General features: G+C 48.6%; 1 protein-coding gene across 5 annotated transcripts in view; it reads left to right on the top strand.

Annotated features, from left to right (window-relative positions):
- The first annotated feature begins 598 nt into the window (after nt 1-598).
- Nucleotides 599-20,261, top strand: part of SNX9 (sorting nexin 9) — a 105,700-nt gene continuing 86,037 nt past the window's right edge. For 2 of the 5 annotated variants that reach the window (XM_051854205.3, XM_089333590.1), the window contains exon 1: nt 846-1,563. In XM_051854205.3, the coding sequence (XP_051710165.3) occupies nt 1,552-1,563 (12 nt within the window). In that variant the 5' untranslated portion in view covers nt 846-1,551. Of the gene's footprint in view, nt 771-845; nt 1,564-16,590; nt 18,575-20,261 lie in introns of those variants that run through there. The other 3 variants (XM_089333591.1, XM_070073337.2, XM_089333592.1) reach the window with 3 other exon arrangements.

The raw sequence follows: 20,261 nt of genomic DNA, 5'->3' as shown, positions 1-20,261 counted from the left end.
TCAATGTTTGGGGGGGCGGTGCTGTGGCATAACGGGTAGACCCGGCTGTTCCACTTCTGATCCGGCTCTCTGCTGTGGCCTGGGAAAGCAGTAGAAGATGGCCCAAGTGCTTGGGCCCCTGCACCCACGTGGGAGACCCAGAGGAAGCTCCTGGCTCCTGGCTTTGGATCGGCACAGCTGCGGGCCGTTGCAGCCATTTGGAGAGTGAACCTGCAGATGGAAGACCTCTCTCTCTCTGGCTCTCTCCCTCTATTTCTCTGTTAACTCTGCCTTTCAAATAATAAATAAATCTTTAAAAAACCACACCTTTTTATGAAAATTATGACTAGGGCTTCGACAGTGAGCTCAACGAAGAGACTGACAGCCCATTCTGTAGCACAGGTACACACCATGACTGACCGCGGCTAAGTGAAGTCTCCCGAGGTCGAACACAGCAGTTAGGAGCAGACACAAATTTCACATTACCTCGAGATTCTATTCCCCTAGCCTAATAACGCTGATCTGATGGTTCTTTTTCAACAAACACATCCCTGATAACAAAACCAAAATACAACCTTCTCCCAATAAAGGTATACGCCCCAGGCTTGTCTTGTTCTTGAGTCAAAAATCTTGCTCCACCTAAGTCGTTTGTTTATGAACAAAACCCGCAGACCCAACTCTGGAGAAAAGAGGGAAAATTTTCAGCGCTCTCATCTCCATTTCACCAACCCTCTGGGGTCCTGGGGCCTTTTTAAACTTCGCGAGAAGGAGGCTAATGGGACGGATCGGGAGTAAGTGCCCCGGCCTCCCGGCCCGGCCGGGACCGCCGCCTGAGGGAAGCCGGGCGGGCGCTGGAAGCCATTGCTCAGCTCCTCGCCTCGCCGCGCGCGTGTGCGTGTGCGTGTGTGTGGCACCCCTGGGCCTCGGCCCTGAGCACAAGCGACCCCACAGTGGCGCAGAGACCCCGGGCGGGCGACTCCGGTCCTGCCGGGGCGCGTCGAGAGTTCGTGTGGCCGCCCTCCCGCCTCACGCACGGGGAAGCCGCGGGGCCGGCGTGTGTGCAGGGGCCGGGGCTCGGCTCCCTCGGCGGGGCGCTCCCCAGTGCGGCTCCTGTCTCTACCACACGCGGGGCGGCCATGGGGGCGCCGCTGGGGGCCGCGACCCGGGCTCCGCACCCGACCCCAGCCTCGGACAGAAGGCGGCGGCGGCGGCGGCGGCCGCCCGGGGCGGGGGCTCGGCGCGGGGGCGGCCAGTGCGCCGAGAGGCCGGGCCGCGGCCGCGGGCCCCGGGCGCGCTTCCGCCGGCCGCGCCGCGCACGCCGCGGTCCATGGGAGGCTTGGCCGGCAGGGGCGGGGGCCGCGCAGCCGGGGACTTTCAGGAACTGCAGGAGCGGGCGGCGGCGGGAGTCGCCCAGCGCCAGCGGCGGGGCCTGAGCGCGAGAGCAGGGCTGAGGCGGAGCCGCCGCCGCCGCCGCCGCCGCCGTAGCCGCCGCCCTCGCCTGCCCGACTTCGGGCCGACCAGCCGCGGCGCGGGAAACGAGCCGGCCGTCCCGGGCCGGGGGAGCCGCCCGCCATGGCCACCAAGGTGAGGGGCGCGCGGCCCAGGCCCCGCCGGCCGCTCGGCGCCGGGAGGGTCCGTCCCGGGGGCGCCGCGAAGGCCGACGGCGGCCTCCAGCGCTCTCCGTGGGGTCCCCCGGCCGGCCCGCGGCCCAGCCAGCCCCCTGTGGCCGTGGGTGCCGGAGGGCCGGGAGCACGGGCGGCCGGGCTGGTGCGGAGGGCGGGCGTCGGGGACTGACTCGGGCCTGGGGCGGGTCGAGACCCCGGGTGGGTGCGGGACCCCGGGCTGCGGGCGGTTTGCAAAGTTCGCACCTGAGCGGGGGCTGCAGGCGGGCGCGCCGGGGACCTAAAGTTCCCGCAGCCCCGGAGGTCCCGGGAGGCCGCTCGGTCCGCAGGCGACCGGCGCTGCGTGGTGTCCGGCGGCTCCTCCACCTCCCTCCCTCGGCCGGACGGTGGCCCCTGGACGCCCGGGGCGGTGTGGGGACCCGAACCCCAGCCCGGCAGGACGCGGTGCTTTAAATCCCTGGAGGGGAGCCCCGGCGCTCCCGCCGCCTTCACTTCGGAGTGTTTTTCGTCGGGTTTGCTGCTTTTTTCATGTTGAATGGTGTTGCCAGTCTGAGTAAAACAGCAAGAGGGAAATGAGTACGCTTTCGATTACGTGTTTGCTTGAAAAAAAAAAAAAAAAAAAAAAAGGCCCAGGCCCGAGTTACGTGATGGAACTTTGACTCCTGCCTGGTGATGAGCCAGGAGTGGTGGTTTGCTGCTTCTACGGTCTGGTTTGTGAGATTAGCAGGCACCCTTTGCCACCTGAGTCTGCAAAAGCCGAGACCCCCCTCCCTGCTTTCCTGGGCGCATTCGGGAGTTCGTTGGTGTGGACACTTGATGTGGTCACGGGGAGAGCCAGGGGCGCAGCCAGAGGACGGGGCAGGGGCTTCCACCCCGAGCTGGTGTGGGCAGTGGGTTTCCTTCCGCGTGGATTTTGTAATGGCACTTCGTTAAACAGCACCCTTTTCCACATGTATTTTTTGAGCCTCCCAAAGCCCCTTTTGGGTGGGTGAACACCTTCCATTTTTGTTATTGTTGGTGGCGGTTTTTAAGTAGGAGGGATAATTCCAGGACGTGATAGGGAGTTTGAAATCCCTTTGAAAGATCGGAATTGTCTGATCGCCTTTCCAACCTGTTGATGAACGTGCCCAGAATCCATCCAGGGCTGTCCTTGCCGGAAATCATTGCCTTCTTGTCAATATGTGATTGACTATGCTGGCTTCATTAGACGTGATAGAACTTGCCACCTTTTTGACATGTACTGATTTTGTGTTGACCTTCTTAAAATAAAATTTAAGTCCAGAACTAAGGAAATGTGATTCTGAAGTTTGTTGCCAAGCATTTCAGAAATTACCAGTGACACGTCCTGTTACACACTCACTGTCTTGCCAATTTCAAAGCAGCCTGTGACTGGCACAGCTTAGGGACTAATGCAGGTACACGCGATGAAAATTTTTTTGGTAACTAGGCCTGAACTTGATTTTTTTTTTCATAAAATTGGAAAGGACAGTGTTTTTTATTATTATTTTAAAGATTGATTATATATATGAAAGGCAGAGCTACAGAAAGGCAGAGAGAAAGATCTTCCATCCACTGGTTCACTCTGGCCACAGCTGAGCTGATCCAAAGCCAAGAGCTTCTTTCGGGTCCCCCACGTGGGTGCAGGGGCTCAGGGACTTGGGCCATCTGCTGCTGCTTCCCTAGGCCACAGCAGAGAGTTGGATTGGAAATGGAGCAGCTGGGACCCGAACCGATGTCCACATGGGATGCTGGTGCTGCAGTCTGGGGCTTTGGCCCACTGCGCCACGGCGCCGGCCCCAGGCCAGTGGTTCTTGTGCTTGGTTCACTCAACACAAGCCCTAGGATGTGTAAGCACCTTCTGCTTTGTTATCTGCCCTACTCTGAAGGCGAATTCCGGTCTTTCTGGCATTCAGTTTTCTAAGCCCGGTTCCACAAGGCCCCCATTTCCATGTTTACATTGGGACAGACTTGCCATTTTAAGAGAAAGAAGAGCAAGGCAGCCCTCAGGAAAGAGGCCCCTTCCTTAGTTTCTGGTTTTCCTAATTCCTGGTGGTTCTCGGGTCCAGCCAGAGCCTCATTCTTCATTGTCCACAGAAGCAGATTGTCCCTGTTGTGTCCACGATACAAATCCCCCCACCCTTCCCACTTCCCCTTCTCTACTGGGTAGGTGGGGAGCGTGTACTCAGTATGCAGTAAACACTAACCTCTGATGAAGTCTTAGATGCCAGCGACCTGCATGCTGTCACTATGCAATGATGAGAATGAACTCAGTGTTTGAGTACCTGGTGGTGTTGCATTTCCTTTTGAACTTAGCAGAGAAGGGCTCTAGTTCTCTTCAGAGAAACTTTTTGTATGTATTGTTCTTACATGTTTCTTTGAAGGTGCAGTTTTTCTGGACTATCTTGATTTTTAAAAATTCCATTGGTATAAACACAATAGAAGAAAAATAGAAGTCATCTTTTAGGAGGACTTCCATTGGGCTGAAGAGAGTTAATCAGTACCTGCACACTTTAAAGGGATTATTGGGATTTTTTCGAATCTCTACCAGCAGAATGCTGAATTTACCATTTTGAGTCCAGTCATATCTCATTTAACAGATATCATGAAAAGCTAATGTGTTTTTGTCTTAACCTCTACAGGAAAACCCTAAAGGTTATATTTTGACATAGACCTATGGTAAATTTGAGTAAGTTTTATGGGTATACTTCAAAAAGTGTGGGAAACGGAATTAAAAGATATTGAAATCCATGCATAGTTTTTTTCATAGTATGCATTTTCCATGAACCCCTCTATGTGTGAATTTCTACATTTTTCACCACTAAAGCATTTTAATTGTTTTCCTTGAACATTTTGTCATATACTTGTAGTTAAAGCATCAAAAGAAATTAAGATATTTTTCCTGTATATGTCAAAAGGTACATGAAGAAAACAGTTAATGGAAGTTGAGCTGTGTCTGTATAACTTAGTTGTAATTTCTATGTTAAAGTTAACCTTGATTTCTTTTTTTTTTTTTTAAGATTTATTTTATTTATTTGAAAGAGTTACAGAGAGAGGTAGAGAAAGAAAGAGAGGTCTTCCATCTGCTGGTTCACTTCCCAGATGGCTGCAAGGGCCAGAGCTGTGTCAATCCGAAGCCAGGAGCCAGGGGCTTCTTCTGGGTCTCCCACATGGGTGCAGGGGGCTGAGGACTTGGGCCATCTTCTGCTGCCTTCCCAGGCCATAGCAGAGAGCTGGATCAGAAGTGGAGCAGCCAGGACTTGAACCGGTGCCCATCTGGGATGCTGGTGTTTCAGGCCAGGGCGTTCACCTGCTGTGCCACAGTACCAGCCCCTGACCTTGGTTTCTAATTTGGATCCTTTTGTGCTTACCTATTCACTTTTAGGAGTGGCCGTTATAATAAGATTCTAGGAATTCCTAGTGCCTTTTTTTTTTTTTAAACTTTTCTTTCCAGCGTCAGTATCTGAGGTTATATGCATGTGTTGTACATCTTGTCTGTTGAATGAAGCTCGCGTAAAATGTTGAAAACATTGGAGGAAGTGAGTGAGCTGCTGAGGACTGTTCTGGGGTATAGGTTAGTGAGCGCCTTTTAGAAAAGACATGCTTGGTGTCTCCTGAGCAAAAGCTTCGTTATTTGAAAAAAAGAAAATGGAAATAATGGAAGAGTCTTTAATCCTAAAGGGTCTTAAAGGTTAAAGTTGAGGGGCCAGCATTGTGGGGTAGCGGGTGACCAGCTCCCTTCTAACGCGCCTGGGAAAGCAGCAGAAGGTGACACAGGTGCTGCACTCCAGCACGCGTGTGGAGACCTGGAGGAGCTCCTGGCCCCTGGCTTCGCTCCGGCCCAGCCCTGGCTGTTGGGGCATCTGGGGAGTGAGCCAGCAAAGGGATGATCCATCTCTGTCCGTCTAAATAAAGTAAATCTTAAATAAGAATTTAAGTTGATTTTTAGTCTCTTAAAACAAGATGGAAAACGCTGACTATTCAGTTTTGTGTATCTAATATTTTTAAGTGTCTCAAGTAAAATATACAGTATTTGTACAGCCAAAGAAACATTCTGTGAGGATAGAAAGGTGGAACAGTTTCTTATTAGAGGAGGGCTGGGGGCCAGCTTTGTGGCACAGGAGAGGCTGCTGTGAGGACGCTAGCATCCCATATCCAGTGCCGGTCTGAAGGTCTGAGTCCCGGCTGCTGCGTTTCCCATCCGGCTCCTGCTAGTGCACCTGGGAAGGCAGTGGGTGACGGCCCCTGCCACCCATGGTAGGAGTCCCTGATGGAGTTCCGGGCTTCTGGCTTCAGCCTGGCCCAGTCCCAGTCATTTGGGGAGCAAATGGAAGATTTTGTTTTTAAGATTTATTTAATTTATTTTAAAGGCAGAATTACAGGGGCCGGAGCTGTGGAGTAGCGGGTAAAGCAGCCAGCTGTCTGCAGTGCCGGCATCCCATATGGGCGCCAGTTCGAGTCCTGGCTGCTCCACTTCCAATGCAGCTCTCTGCTGTGGCTTGGGAAAGTAGTAGAAGATGGCACAAGTCCTTGGGCCCCTGCACCCGAGTGGGAGACCTGGAAGAAGCCCCTGGCTCCTGGCTTTAGATCAGAGCAGCTCTGGCCATCGCGGACAATTGGGAAGTGAACCAACGGATGGAAGACCTCCCTTTCTCTACCTCTCTTCTCTTTGTATAACTTTGACTTTCAAATAAATAAACCTTTAAAAAACAGAGAGAGCGAGCGAGCGAGCGCGCTTCGATCTGCTGGTTTATGCCCCAGATGGCTGCAACAGCCAGAGCTGGGCCAGTCCAAAGGCAGAAGCCCGGAGCTTCTGGATCCCCCACGCAGGTGCAAGGGCCCAAGGACTTGGGCCATCTTCCACTGCTTTCCCAGGACATCAGCAGGGAGCTGGATCAGAAGTGGAGCAGCCGGGACTTGAACTGGTGTCCATATGGGATGCTGGCCCTGCAGACGGGGGCTTCAAACCGCTGTGCCACACAGCACTGGCCCCCTAGAAGATTCTTTTTCTTTGTCTCTCTCTGTCTCTCTCTCTTACTGTGCCTTTCAAATAAATAAATTTTTTAAAAAAGAATAGATTAGGAGGCATGAAAATTTTGTAGGATTTTCTGCTATGCTCTTTTTATGTTGAGCATCCGAAAATTCGCATTTTCCTTGTGTCCCAGCTTGTTAACACTTTGCAGCTTTGTATACGCTGTTCTTTCCTTCCTGGGATGCTGCTCCCTGTCTTCTTGTCCAGGAGCCTTCTTGTACCTGTGAGGTCTTCGCGCAAAGCATCGCTCCTCAGAAAAGCCATTTCTAGTCTCCCTGGCGCTTGTTCAGGGGTCACATCATTTGTCCCAGCTGCCTTTGTTCTGTAACCAACTCTGTCTCCTTTAGGATGCTGTCAGCCCCAGGAGGCTGGGGCAGTGTTTGTTCGCCTTGGTAGCTCAGTGACCAGGGAGAAAGAGCAAAAAGATGTTCCAGGAAGATAAGCAACCCACTTATTCCCAGATAGAGAAAGTTCCCACTCTTCAGATGTATGCTTTAATTCCTGTGGTTGTATATTTTAATAAAAGTATTTTCTAGTATACATGTGCACTGAAAACTTTAGATCTGCAACTTTGGTATTAGCATTTTTTTTAAAGATTTATATATTAGTTATTTAAAAGGTAGAGAGAGAGTAAGGGAAAGACAGAGGGATCTTCCATCTGCTGGTTCATTCCCCAAATGGCTGCAAGAGCCAGGGCTGGGCCAGGCTGAAGCCAGGAGCTTCATCCGAGTCTCCCATGTGGGTGCAGAGGCCCAAGGATGTAGGCCATCTTCCGCTGCTTTCCCAGGCACATTAGCAGGAAGTGGAGCAGCTGGGACTCTGACTCCAACCAACAGACTGGCAGCACTCCTGGGCGCCTGCTGTCCCACACCGCCAGCACCTCTGTTTATTTTTTTGTTAATAATTTCTGACTGGATTGCATTGTGATCAGGGAATCTGGTTAATAACTAGTAGTGTCCCTGGAATTCCATGGAGATTGACTTTATACCCAGCACACAGCCACCTTTGATAAGTGCTATACCTGTGCACAAAAGAATGATGTGTGTATTCTGTATATGAGGGCTCCTGACGTTCATGGAAGATGTGCGTCATGAACAAACTGTGTGTGGATATCCAGAAATTTTTGCATCAAAATAAACTTACCTTATAATTCAGTTTCCCTTAAACCTTTTTAAATACCCTCAGTTTCCATTGGATTGGGTATATTAGATAAGCTGTCCCCACCTATAGCCTTACTGCTTTCTTTTCTTTGATCTTGTATGTAGCTGATCTTTACTTGATGAAGACGTTAAAGACGGTGGTTTAAAAAAAATTCTCTAAGTTTAGAATTAGTATCACCTTTCAAGTGAATTAAAGTTTTTGTCATTATGAGGTGAGCCTCTTTATCTATGGTAATGTACTTTTTTCCTGAAAGACTATTTTGTCTAGTGTGATTTCTCTAGCTTGCTTTTGGTAAATACAAATATCTGCCCGGTATATAGAAGTCTATTGCTGAATTTTGCCTTTTGATCCAACCTGGCAGACTTTGTGGCTAGAGAGTTTCGTCTGCCGGTGCTTTTTTACTGATAAATTTGCATTTCTCTCCATCATCTTACAGATTGTTTGAGCCTTTCCCCCAATTTTCTGGGAGGTCTGTGCTAAAGGCCTCTTTTGCCATTGGTTATCATAAACAAGTTAAATTTCTAAGTTAACATTTGAAATTACCTAATATCATTACCCTTTTCCTAAGTTATAAAGAGACCTAAAGATCTCATCTGCCCCAGTATAATCAGTTACTGCCTAGAGTTTTCCACTACACATTGATATTTTGAGCAGTTACTGATCATGTTTGTTTAGATTTAATCATTTTTATTTACCATGTCTTTGCTTACCGTTTTTTCTTGTATTTCAGTCCTTTCTTGGGCAGTTTTCCTTCTACTTACAGGTAATTAAGGAAGGCTTGTTGTTAAATCTTTTATGAACACATATTGTGCCCCTCCTCTTGAAAGACAGTTTTCTGCCTGTCAGCTCGCAGGGTGATTGCAGCTTCCCCAGCCGATGAAGGGATTTGCCTGGGTGCTCAGGAGCCAGCCATGGAACTCTCTCCTGCGTAGGGAGTCCAGCTCCCCTCTCTGCTTGTTGTTTTTTTTTTTTTTTTTTTTTTTTTTTTTTTTTTTTTTTTTTTTTTGACAGGCAGAGTGGACAGTGAGAGAGAGAGAGACAGAGAGAAAGGTCTTCCTTTTGCCGTTGGTTCACCCTCCAATGGCCGCCGCGGCCGGCGCGCTGCGGCCGGCGCACCGCGCTGATCCGATGGCAGGAGCCAGGAGCCAGGTGCTTTTCCTGCTCTCCCATGGGGTGCAGGGCCCAAGCACCTGGGCCATCCTCCACTGCACTCCCTGGCCACAGCAGAGAGCTGGCCTGGAAGAGGGGCAACCGGGACAGAATCCGGCGCCCCGACCGGGACTAGAACCCGGTGTGCCGGCGCCGCTAGGCGGAGGATTAGCCTATTGAGCCGCGGCGCCGGCCTCTGCTTGTTGTTAAGACCTTCTCTGTGTCTGTGTGTTGCAGTTTCTCTGTTGAATGAGCTTGTGTGGATTTTCTTTAGGCAGCTTGGGGTTTGCTGGGTCGTGCATCTGGGGAGAATGCCTTGGGAGTGCCGGCACAGAGCAGTTCCACAGAGCTCCTGGGGCCGTGGGAACGCTCCACATCTGTGAAGGCCCAACTGGAGGCCACCTGGAAGGCTAACAAGAACGTGAAATGGGGTTAGTATGACTGAGGAACTGTGCTTTTAAGTAGCCACAAATGGCTAATGGCTATTGTGTTGGAGAGTGCTGCTCTAAAAAGTTCTCCCTTAACTATTATTTCCTGATAGTTGCCTCTTCCCCATTCTCTATTTATTTAAAGGTGTTTGTCTCTCTCTCTTTTTAAAAATTTATTTATTTATTTGAAAGGCAGAGTTACGCAGAGGCAGAGAGAGAGAGGGAGAGGTCTTTCATCGGCTGGTTCACTCCCCAGATGGCTGCAGTGGTTAGAACTGAGCTGATCAGGAGCTAGGAGCCAGGAGCAGCTTCTAGGTCTCCCTTGTGGGTGCAGGGGCCCAAGGACTTGTGCCATCCTCCACTGCTTTCCCAGGCCACAGCAGAGAGCTGGATCGGAAGAGGAGCAGCCAGGACAAGAACTGGCACCCCTATGGGATGCTGGTGCCCCAGGCAGAGGCTTAGCCCACTCTACCACTGCACTGGCCCTTATTTATTTTTTAGAGATTTATTTTGAAAGATATATATAGAGAGGGAGAGACAGAGAGGCAGAGGCAGGGAGGGAGGAGGAGGAGAGAGAGAGAATCTTCCATCTGCTGTTCACTCTCCAAATGGCCCTGCTTTCCCGGGTGCATAGGCTGCATAGGAAGTGGAGCAGCTGGGACGCTGACTCCGACCAGCGGACTGGCAGCGCTGGCTACACTCCCAGACGCCTGCTGTGCCACACCACCAGGTGCTGGAGCCTGGTGCCTGAAACTCCACCCAGCCTCCCACATGGGCGCAGGGGCCCAAGCACTGGGGCCATCCTCTCTGCTTTCCCAGGCGCGTTAGCAGGGAGCTGGAAAGAAGGCAGAGCCGCGGGACTTGAACAGGATGCCTGTTGTACCCTTATCTGGACTCCTCCTGGAGTCCCGGCTTGTGGAGATCTTCATCTCTGTCCTCCCCAGCCCCCAGCCGTCCCAGAGCTCAGGTCTGCAGTGCTGGATGGGGGTGGGGGGACTCCTGGGGTGAAATCCTGCTTGGGCACATCTTCCTGTCCCAGGATTTCTGCTTTTGCTTCCTTCCTGACCTCTTCCTTTTGTGCCGACTCAGCGGTGTATTCTACAGAATGTTGAGTGTGTGTGTGTGCATGTGTGTCTTTTGTTCAGTGCTGAGTTGTTGCAGCCTGCGGGGGCTCAGGTCCTAGCCTGCCAGACTTGCTGGGAGTGAAGTGGCGGGCACAAGGTGGGCACGTCTTTGGGGGGCAGAGTTGTGAGACGTTTTGATTGAAACGAAACCGTCAGTCAAGCTGTCACATTGCAAACTGGGCATTTCAGAACTTTCCAATTGGTATTTCTTTTTCTCTTGATTCTTAAAAACATAATAACTTTCATTCTCCTTAATCACTTTTAGGCCTTGTAAGCACAGGATTTAAGGATCCTCTTCTGACTCAATTTTTCTAAGCTATTTTTGGTATCTGAAAATGGAGTCATGAAGTCGGATGGAGAGGTGGTGGCTCACTAACTCAGAGCCGTGTGACCTCAGTAAGTTAAAGAGGGGGAGAAGCAGCTTGACTCTGGGGACGTCACCCATTTTCATTCAGGACTGGCATTGCCCCTCCAGTGAGCTCAGTGCCGGCACCTGTGCTCAGTGTCGGGGTGTCACCGCGAAGGCTGTCCTGCCTCAGCATCTCGCTGGATTGCACAGTGGCCCTGTGGAGGGCAGGCTTTCCTGGGCTCTGGGACCTGACGCAGGTTTTCACGTCCACAAGGCTTTCAAAGGGCGGAGTCTTGAAATGGCTGGTTTTGTTTGTTTGTTTGTTTAATTCACAGACTAAGTTTTAACCCTTAGTTCAGACATCAGCAGCTTTAAATACATTTACAGAGTTCATTTTGGTGGCATGCAAGTCCCGACTTGCTGGTTGGATTCCCAGTGCTCGGTTCAGCGGACATTTCAGTGCTCTGTGTGCCTGTAAGGATCTGGATTCTCCTAGGAGAGCGGACATGGACACATCAGTGCCCGTGTCAAAGCTGTCTAAAATGCGCCAAGCGCGCACGTCCGCAGAAAGGGGCTTGGAGGGGGGGATGTGTGTGGATGGAGCTTATCTGTAGCGTGGTGGCTGTACTTGGGAACGTGTTTCTTTAGCATGTTTTGTAGCCTCAAGATTGTGAGTAGTGCATATTTCTTTGCTTCTGTAATAAGGAATAAAAGGTCATTTTGTAAAATTTAAAAACTTGGTGTCTTTAACTAGCAAACTCCCAAATTTTATCTTCTGTTAACTTGTTTTGAGTTATAAGTCCAAAAAAAAAAAGATTTTAAATTAATAGTTTAAATAGTAAGTGGCGCTTCAATAGATAAATGCTAATGATTAATTACAAATATTTTGTAAACTATAAAAGTTTTTTAAGCAATGTTTATTTATTTTCATGTGCTTGAAAGACAGAATGGCAGACGGAAAGACAAAAGAGGGATCTCCTATCCACCGGCTTACTCCCCAGATGCCCACATCGGCCAGGGCTGGGCCAGGCGTAATCCAAGAGTCTGGTCCCATCCACGTCCCCTGCGTAAGTGCCAGGGGCCCACGCTGAGCCGTCTTCTTGCTGCCTTCCCAGGATGTATTAGCAAGAAGCTGGATCAGAAGCGGAATAGCTGGGACTTGAACTAAGGCACTCTGATACAGGACACAGGTGTCCCGCTGTATAACACCTGCCCCTAAAATTTACTTTTTTAAGTACCGTATTTTCTAACTCTTCCAGAGGAGAAAAAAGTTTAGCTTCTAAGAAATAACTAAATATTTGCTGAACAACCCAGTACTGAACCTGAAGGTCTTAAAAAATGCTGCTTTAGGAATAAATTTGTGATGTCAGCTGTCACAGGTTGCCTCTCCCTCGGAAGAGGCAGCGTGGCCGGTCCCTCATGGGTCGGGAGCAGTTTCCACCCGCTGTGTGCTCCCCACACCTTCCTGAGATTGTAGTCTTCAGAACGGAGAGACAGGAGTTGAGTAGCAGGCTCCTACAGCCGTGTTGTTGATGCCCGAGACGGACTTCACCCTCGATTGCCATTAGCAGTAAGTGAAGCATATTCAGTGTCGTGGTAACCGGCTCCCCCGTCCCCTTGCCCCAAACCCGAACATCAGTCGCTTCTAGGCTGCTGAGCTCTGTGGTTAGAATAGATTGGTCATCGTTTAAGTGAGATGATACCAGAAAACACAGAGAACTGACCGATTCTGATAGCACGTACAGCCGTTTCCGCTCTGGTGTCCCTCCTGTATGGGTAAGGTCCAGAAGCGAAGGTCTCAGCCTTTAAGACCAGCCCTGTTTTTGATAAGCAGAGACAGCTCTGTCAGTAGTGTGTATTGTAAGATTGACAGGTGGTGGCTTTCTAAAATATTAATATTGTAAATATAGTAATATAGTAATGTAAATATATTAATTATCTATTTATTGCATTAATATTATGAACACACTAATATATTAATATAAGTATATATTTTATAAAATATTAATATTTTTGTAAACTCCTCTCTTGTCTGTTTCTTTAGGAATCTGTACTGTAAAGAAAGATTATCCCTATGGTGATAAGCTTCTGTCTGAGAGAGAAACGGGACTCTTAGTGACGTGCATCAGCAGTGTAGAGTGAGGGTAGTGTTTCCAGAATTTTAGGGCTCCATGGACCAGGGTGGTGGTAGATCATACTTTGCTGGTCCCTGCCCCAGAGTTTCCAGGCTCAGTTGTTCTGGGCTGGGCCTGCAAGCATGCCTTTCCACCAGTCCCCGTGGGATGCTGACTTCTGCTGCTCGTGGGACCATACACTGAGCCACTGTGAGCACGCACTGAGCTGCTGTTGCGGAGAATGGGAGAAGAGAAGGACCTGGGTCTGTCCTCTGTGCCTCTGTAGAACAGCCATGTGCGGTGATTTCTTGTGTCTAGCTTCAAGGATCTCTCTATATAACTGGGTTCAGGTGATGCTGAAAGTCAAAAGACAGGTCAGGTGGTCTGGAATACTTGTCACAATTTTAGTGTCTTGGTGATTGGTCATCTATATTACAGGTTGAGCATCCCTAATCCAAAATCCAAAATCCAGAATGCTCCAGAATCGGGACTTTTGGAGCCTCAATATGACACTACAAGTGGATAATTCCACATCATGAAACTGTTTTCATGCACAGAATTATTTAAAAATGTATTAAATGACCGTCAGGCTGTGAGTATAATGTATATGAAATAAATGAATTTGTATGTAGACTTGGGTCGCATTCCCAGTATCTGCAAATATTCCAAAATTATAAAAAAAACCTGAAATCCAAAACACTCTTGCCTCAAGCATTTTGGATAAGGATACTCAGCCTAACCAAGCATATGTCTCAACACTGTTAGAATCCCGGATTATAATGCTGATGTCATTGTGGCTGCTTAATACCTTTCCCATTACTTTTTAAGTTAGCCAGAAACACATGCCATACAAATTTGTGTTTCATTATAGGTCACAGTTATCAGTCCAGATTTATTTGCCCTGTTCCAGTGTTCCTAAAGTGGGTGTGTAGTGAAAATAATTTTTAACTAGCTGTGGGGTAGGGGATTGCCATGTCAAAGAATCCTATTTTTAAGTTATTTCATAATTCAGATAAAGAGAATCCTATTTTTAAATTTTTCTTAATTCAGATAATCTGTGGTATTTGTGTAAAAAAGTACCTGCACCTAATTTTCATGAGTTTGAATTTCAAGTTTCTGATTTCCCGTTTGCCCACGTAGAAACCTTAAATGAGGCAGAGACAAATGTTTGTTAAAACCAGAGGAAAAATTGATAGATCAGTCTGCCTCTGAGTAATCAAGCTGACTCCTCATCTAGGACCGAGTACGCGTGAGGCAGCCAGCGTGTGCTTTAGAAAACAGCTTCGTGGCGGAGCGGCTGTAGCCATCCCTGCAGGACTGTCAGGAATTAGGTGTGTCCAGATGAGGGGCAGGGTTGGCTCTGCAGCCCTTGTTGGCATTTACACCACCCAGGGTTTTGTTGGTGCCGTAAACAGCACATTCATTAGTTACGGAAGGAATACTGATTTTCTCTGTGGTTAACATTTGAATGTTACTGTACACTATATCAAGGGATATTTACAGGAAATGTGAAGTATGTCACTTTGCCATCAAAAATCAAAGTAAAGGTTTTCCCCCTCAAGCAATGTCTGTCCAGCACTTCTGCTGTAGTGAAAAATAAAGGTACCTTTCCTACCTGAAGCTTGTGTAGCCTAATAGAGGAAGACACTTTAGTATCTTCAGTTAAGGGTCACGGTTGCTGTGGTAGAAGTTCTCGCAGCGGACAGTGATGGCACAGCCTTTGCAGTCAGAAGGGAGGCCCTCTAATCCAGTTTCTTCCACTCTGCTATTGGGAACTTTAGTATAAAAATGAGTTTGTGTCACTAAAGAGGCCCCAATTTGAAATGTTTCATAAAAACCAGTGGCAATTACTCTGACGGTCATCAATCATGACGTAGAAGAGGATTGTTTTTCCAGTTTGTAGTGTGGGTGAGGGAGTGGGTTTAAGTAAATAAGAACCTGTGTACCTTGTGAGTTCTTAATCACAGGGACGGGGCTTGCGGGACAGAAGGGGCATTTCAGAGATTGTGCAAATGTCCAGTGTCCCTGTTGTGCTCTGAGATTTTATCCTGGGACTCATCACACCAGGCGCCCTCCAGGGAGCCCTGAACGACACACTGGAGGCAGGTGGTCTCTGTGACCGGCTCACTCTGCGTCCCTGTGGCCGAGGAAGGATTGAAACATCTGTGCCTTTTGATGTCCAGGCAAGCATCATTTTGGAGTGTTTTATATACTGTACCTGGTTTGCAGTACCCAGAGCTTATTCCAGAGTAGGGACTTGTAGCTGAATGAGTTTTCAGGGACTCCGGAAGGAGCAGCCAGCCATTGTTCACAGACTGTGTGTCTTCTCCACGTTAGCAATACCACTGGTAAAATGTATACAGGCCATGTTAATAATAACATGAAAATTCATTTAAAAATACCACGATTTCTTAGTACCTTTTGGGCATTAAGTATTAGTAAGTTGCACTGTTGTGTAAGTAACTTGTTGGAGGGGCAATGTGTGCATTTAGCAGGTTAATTTTGAAGTGATTGGCACTCCTCCTTGATTCGTTGCAGCTGTTACTGAAAGCCCATTTCTCTTACTAGTGTTTGACTTCCTTTGGATTTTATGTTTAGAAGAAAAGAGAACTTTTGTTGTATTTTTGTTAGGAATACAGTGAATGAAAAAAAATAGTTCTACCTGATAGTGAAGTTCGTGCATTTGCATGTCCTGCTGGTGTTGTACAGAGAAGGTGCGTGATCAGACCTCAGTCCAGCTTAACCACATTGCTGTGGGGAGTTGCCTGCGCTTCAGTGTCTGCAGCTGTGGAATGGACTCAGGTGTGAATTCCACACCACAGTCTAGGTGGTTCCCAGAAAACGGAGCTTGACGCCTTTGTACCCATTTACCGCAGGTTATATCCCTGTCCTGTGCAAGTGCAGCTGTTGGCACTGTGATCCTAATTCCCAGCCCTGCCTCTTGCCCAGGGTTAAGCACGATTTGAGGGTAGGGATATTTACACAGGACCCCATCTTGCCCTCCAGTTCCCTCTCCATGCAGCTGCGAGGGCTTGCTTGCTCTTTTGTCTGTACCCCTCAGATGTTGGTTCTCTGTGCACGTCCTTGGTGGGCCTGAGGGTGTAGGAGCCGTTTTAGGACTTCCATGCTTACGGGGGAGCTCAGACACTTTGTGTGCTGATGCAGTAGGGAGCTGTGGTGTGTGTTTTCCTCCTGTGTCTTGGAGGTTTCCCTGGGATTCTGAAAGGACCTGGAGGTGGTCTCCAGGCTGTGCCCTTGACTTTAGCCTCTCTACTCCCGCAGGTTTCCAGCAGCCCCGCTCCTCTTTTCCAGGATGTGGGGCTGGGAGTAGAGAGACAGGGCCCAGACTCTGCCTCTCCTTTGCAGTGTTTCTCACAGACGGTTCCTGCCTGGGTCGAGAGATCTCTTTATACTCGTGGCTTTGGGAAACCAGAGCAACTTTGTTGTGTTCTGCCTTGTCATAGCCCTCTCGAGGAGAAAAATAGAAAAAGACGAAAGGGGAAAAAATAACATCTGTTCTTGGTGAAACTGAGAAAAAATGGAAAAGTTTTTCGAAAGTTTTGTCTCGGGACAGCCATTGGGTACGGTGGTTAGGAGGCAGTTTGGGTTGCTGCATCCCATTTTGGTGTGCCTGGGTTCATGTGCCGGCTCCACTTCTCATTCCAGCTTCTTGTTACTGTGCATCCTGGGAGGGAGCAGGTGGTGATTCAAGTAGTTGAGTTCCTGCCACCTGCGTGGGAAATCTAGCTTGGGTTCTGGGCTTCTGGTTTTGGCCTGGCCCAGCCCCAGCTGTTGTGGGTATTTGGGGAATGAACCAGTAGATTGAAGATCTCCCTCTATCTTTTAAATAAATAAAAATGTAAAAGCTAAAAAAATAAATAAAGTTGGGGCCCGTGTTGTGGCACAGTGGGTTAAGCTGCTGCCTGCTACATGGCATCCCATATCAGACACTGGTTCAAGTCCCAGCTTCTCTGTTTGTGATCCAGCGCCCTACTAATGCTCCTGGGAATATGTCCTAAGTGCTTATGCCTCTGCCAACCACATGGGAGACCCAGAGTGACCCAGCCCTGGCCATTGCTACCATCTTTCTATTCCTCTGTCTCTCCCTCTCCCCTGTCATTGCTGCCTTTTAAATAAATAAAATAAATCTTTTAAAAATTATATCAGTTATCTCAGGAGTTAAGTAAAATTTTACACAAAGGTCTTATCAAAGTGTCTGACTTTATAGCAAGAAATGGCTATTAATGGTTAGGTGTGGTGTTCTATATAACTAGATTCTGTTAGACCCCAAGATCTAGGGTAAACCTTAACTGTATTTGGGGAACAACCAAGTTTTTCTAATTTCAAGGTATTCTTGTTGAAGTGATGAACTTTTCTACCTCCTTTTCCTTATTTACCTGAAACTTTAATCCAATTTCCCAAATCTGAGTGTCTGGCTATTTGTATTTGATTCTTTTGCCATAAAGTATGCCTTGTTTGTTCTGGTAAATTACCTTTTACACATCTAAACATAGCAGGCTGTCAGCAACCTGGAAGACAGAAGTGTGAGTAATATTAAAAGCACGTTGGGAATAGGTGTGGTGCAGCAGCTTAAGGCGCCACTTGGGACCCCACATCCCACTTAGGGGTGCTGAGGTTCGAGTCCTGCCTCTGCTCGCAGTCTGGCATTCCTGCCGAATCACACCCTGGGAGGCAGCAGGTGATGACTCAAGGACTTAGGTCCCTGCTGCCCATGTGGGAGACATCGATGGAGTTAACGGCTCCTGGCCTTGAGTTGGGTCAGTCCTGGCTATTGTAGGCCTTTAGGGAATGAACCAGTGAATGAAAAGGTAGTTTCTCGCTCCCTCTCTCTGTCACCTTGCCTTTCAAATAAATATAGACGAATAAACTATTTTAGAAAAAAACACATTGGTATTGGGATGGGCATTTGGGGCAGTGATCAAGACACTGCCTCGGATGCCTGCACCCCACAGTGCTGCATTGCTGGGACATCTGTGAGATGGCACCATACATATATTCAGCAAATCTCCACACCAAGTTCACAGCAGATCCTACTGGGTCCCCACAGTATTGGATCACTGAGTTATGTTCATTGTGTGATTTTGTCAAGCAGCCGCTCTGGCTCAGAAACCATTGACGTGTTGAGGAAAATAAATTTTTGTATTTGACATATTCTTTTTAAAAATTTTTATTTTCATTTTTATTTGAAAGGTGGAGAGACCTTGACCCCTATCTTCTGTCCACTGATTCACTACCTAAATTCCTGCAAAAGCCAGGCCTGGGCCAGGTGGAAGCCAGGAGCCCAGAACACAACCCAGATCTCACACATGTGTGGCAGGGACTCAAGTGCTGAGCCATCACCTGCTGCATGCAGGGTTGCATTAGCAGGAAGTAGGATTGGAGGCAGAATAGCGAGCATTCGAACCAGGTGCTGTGATATATGGGATGCAGATGTCCCAAGGGGTAGCTTGACCACTGTCCCAAACTGCTGCCCCAGAAAATAAACTTAAAAATCCCTGCCTTCAAACAGAACTCCCTGCTCTGATGGAGGGCACATTCCTGTGGAGGAGATGGCTAGTGAGCAAGACCAAAAGCAGAAAGACGGGCTGTGGAGGAGAGGTGCGGAGGGCCGTGGTCGGGGAGCCTCACTGGGAGGGAAGGGAAGGCGCGTGTCATTGGGATCTCTAAGGAAAGAGCGTCGTCCTTGGGCCAGTGTCCTTTTTTTTTTTTTGAAAGGCAGAGTCGGAGGGAGAGACAGAAAGAGGTCTCCATCTGTTGGTTCGAGTCCCACTGCTCCACGTCTGATCCAGCTCTCTGGGATGGCCTGGGAAAGCAGTGGGTCGTGCCCTTGAGCACTGCAGAGTGGCAGGCAGTGAGTGAGCGAAGGGAAGAGGAAGAGCATCTTCCAGGGCCAGGTCACTTGGAAGATGACAGGGGCTTTGGCCTCAGTTTGGCAGCACGAACCCCTCCCCCCCACACTCCCCCACTTTCCTTCCTTCCATCAGACCTTTCTGTAAACTTGCCTTGACTGGCCAACGCTAACCATAGGGAGTTAACGTGCTGTCCACTTTGATACTGGAATTAGATCTTGTTTTATCCCTTCTTAAAACTTAATTGATTGTATCTAATTAGTCAAACCACGAAAATCCTGGGCTCCACTTCAGTCAGTGCAAGAGCTTCAAGATAGATTGATTATCCTTCTGTATGCTTATCTGAGAGTCAGATTGGTTAGAAAAAAAGTTTCAAGGAAAAAAACTCTGATGCTGAATTTGATAATCTAGCCGATAAAGTTTCCAGAGCATGTCTGCGGATACACTCAGTAAATACATTGACCATTGGCTCCTTTGAGCTGGAACACTTGGCTGGGCTGCGTCCTCGTGGTAGCTTGACTGGTGTCCCCTGGACAGTAGGTGGGCTGTTTCAGGCAGGTAGGAGAACATTCACAGTCGGTTAGACCTGCCACATTCCTTTCCTGATTAGGGTTTCTGCTTGCTGTTGGCTGGTGAGACCGCAGTGTGAGGAAGTGGCTGGACACAGGGACTTGGTCAGAGTGTTCCCAGGAGCTTAGAGCAAATCCCATCGTCCTGCTTTAGGGTGGAGGTCAGGGAGTCTTAGCCTTTCCTAGCTCCATTAAGCGATCTTTTTGGTAGGAAAAATACATATTACTGGAATTTCATATAACTTGTGCTTAAAAATTCCATTTCTTTGAGTTTTTAAGATATTACTTAAACAGTTTGGCATGTTTCAATTTTTAACTAATTATAAAAATTTCAAACATGGACAAAGAACAGTACAGTGAACCCCCATGCACCCATCAACAGCCTCGGCAGTTACCAGCTTCTGGCCAGTTTCGTTTACACCAAGTCCTCCGCCGTTTTTCCGTTCCCTTATTTCAAAGCAAATTTAAACATTACTTCATAAGTGCTTCAGTGTGTATCTCTAAAAATAAAGACACTTAAAAACCACCTAACCATAATTGTTGTACTTAAAAATGAAGAATGCATTTTTTTTAAAGACTTATTTATTTGAAAGTCGGAGTTACACACAGAAGGAGAGGCAGAGAGAGGGATAGAGGTCTTCCATCCACTGGTTCACTCACCGATTGGCCCCAATGGCCGGAGCTCGCCGCTCCGGAGCCAGGAACCAAGAGCTTCTTCTGGGCCTCCCACATGGGTGCAGGAGACCAAGGGCTTGGGCCATCTTCCACTGCTTTCCCAGGCCATGGCAGAGAGTTGGATTGTAAGTGGAGCAGCCGGGACTTGATCCAGTGCCCATATGGGATGCCGGCACTGCAGGCGGCGGCTTT

The sequence above is a fragment of the Oryctolagus cuniculus genome, chromosome 5 (assembly GCF_051225735.1).
Source record: "Oryctolagus cuniculus isolate XC-2025 breed Fujian yellow rabbit chromosome 5, ASM5122573v1, whole genome shotgun sequence".
Taxonomy (NCBI): Eukaryota; Metazoa; Chordata; class Mammalia; order Lagomorpha; family Leporidae; genus Oryctolagus; species Oryctolagus cuniculus.
Note: the sequence above shows the minus strand (reverse complement) of the source record. Positions and strands in the feature narration are given on the sequence as shown.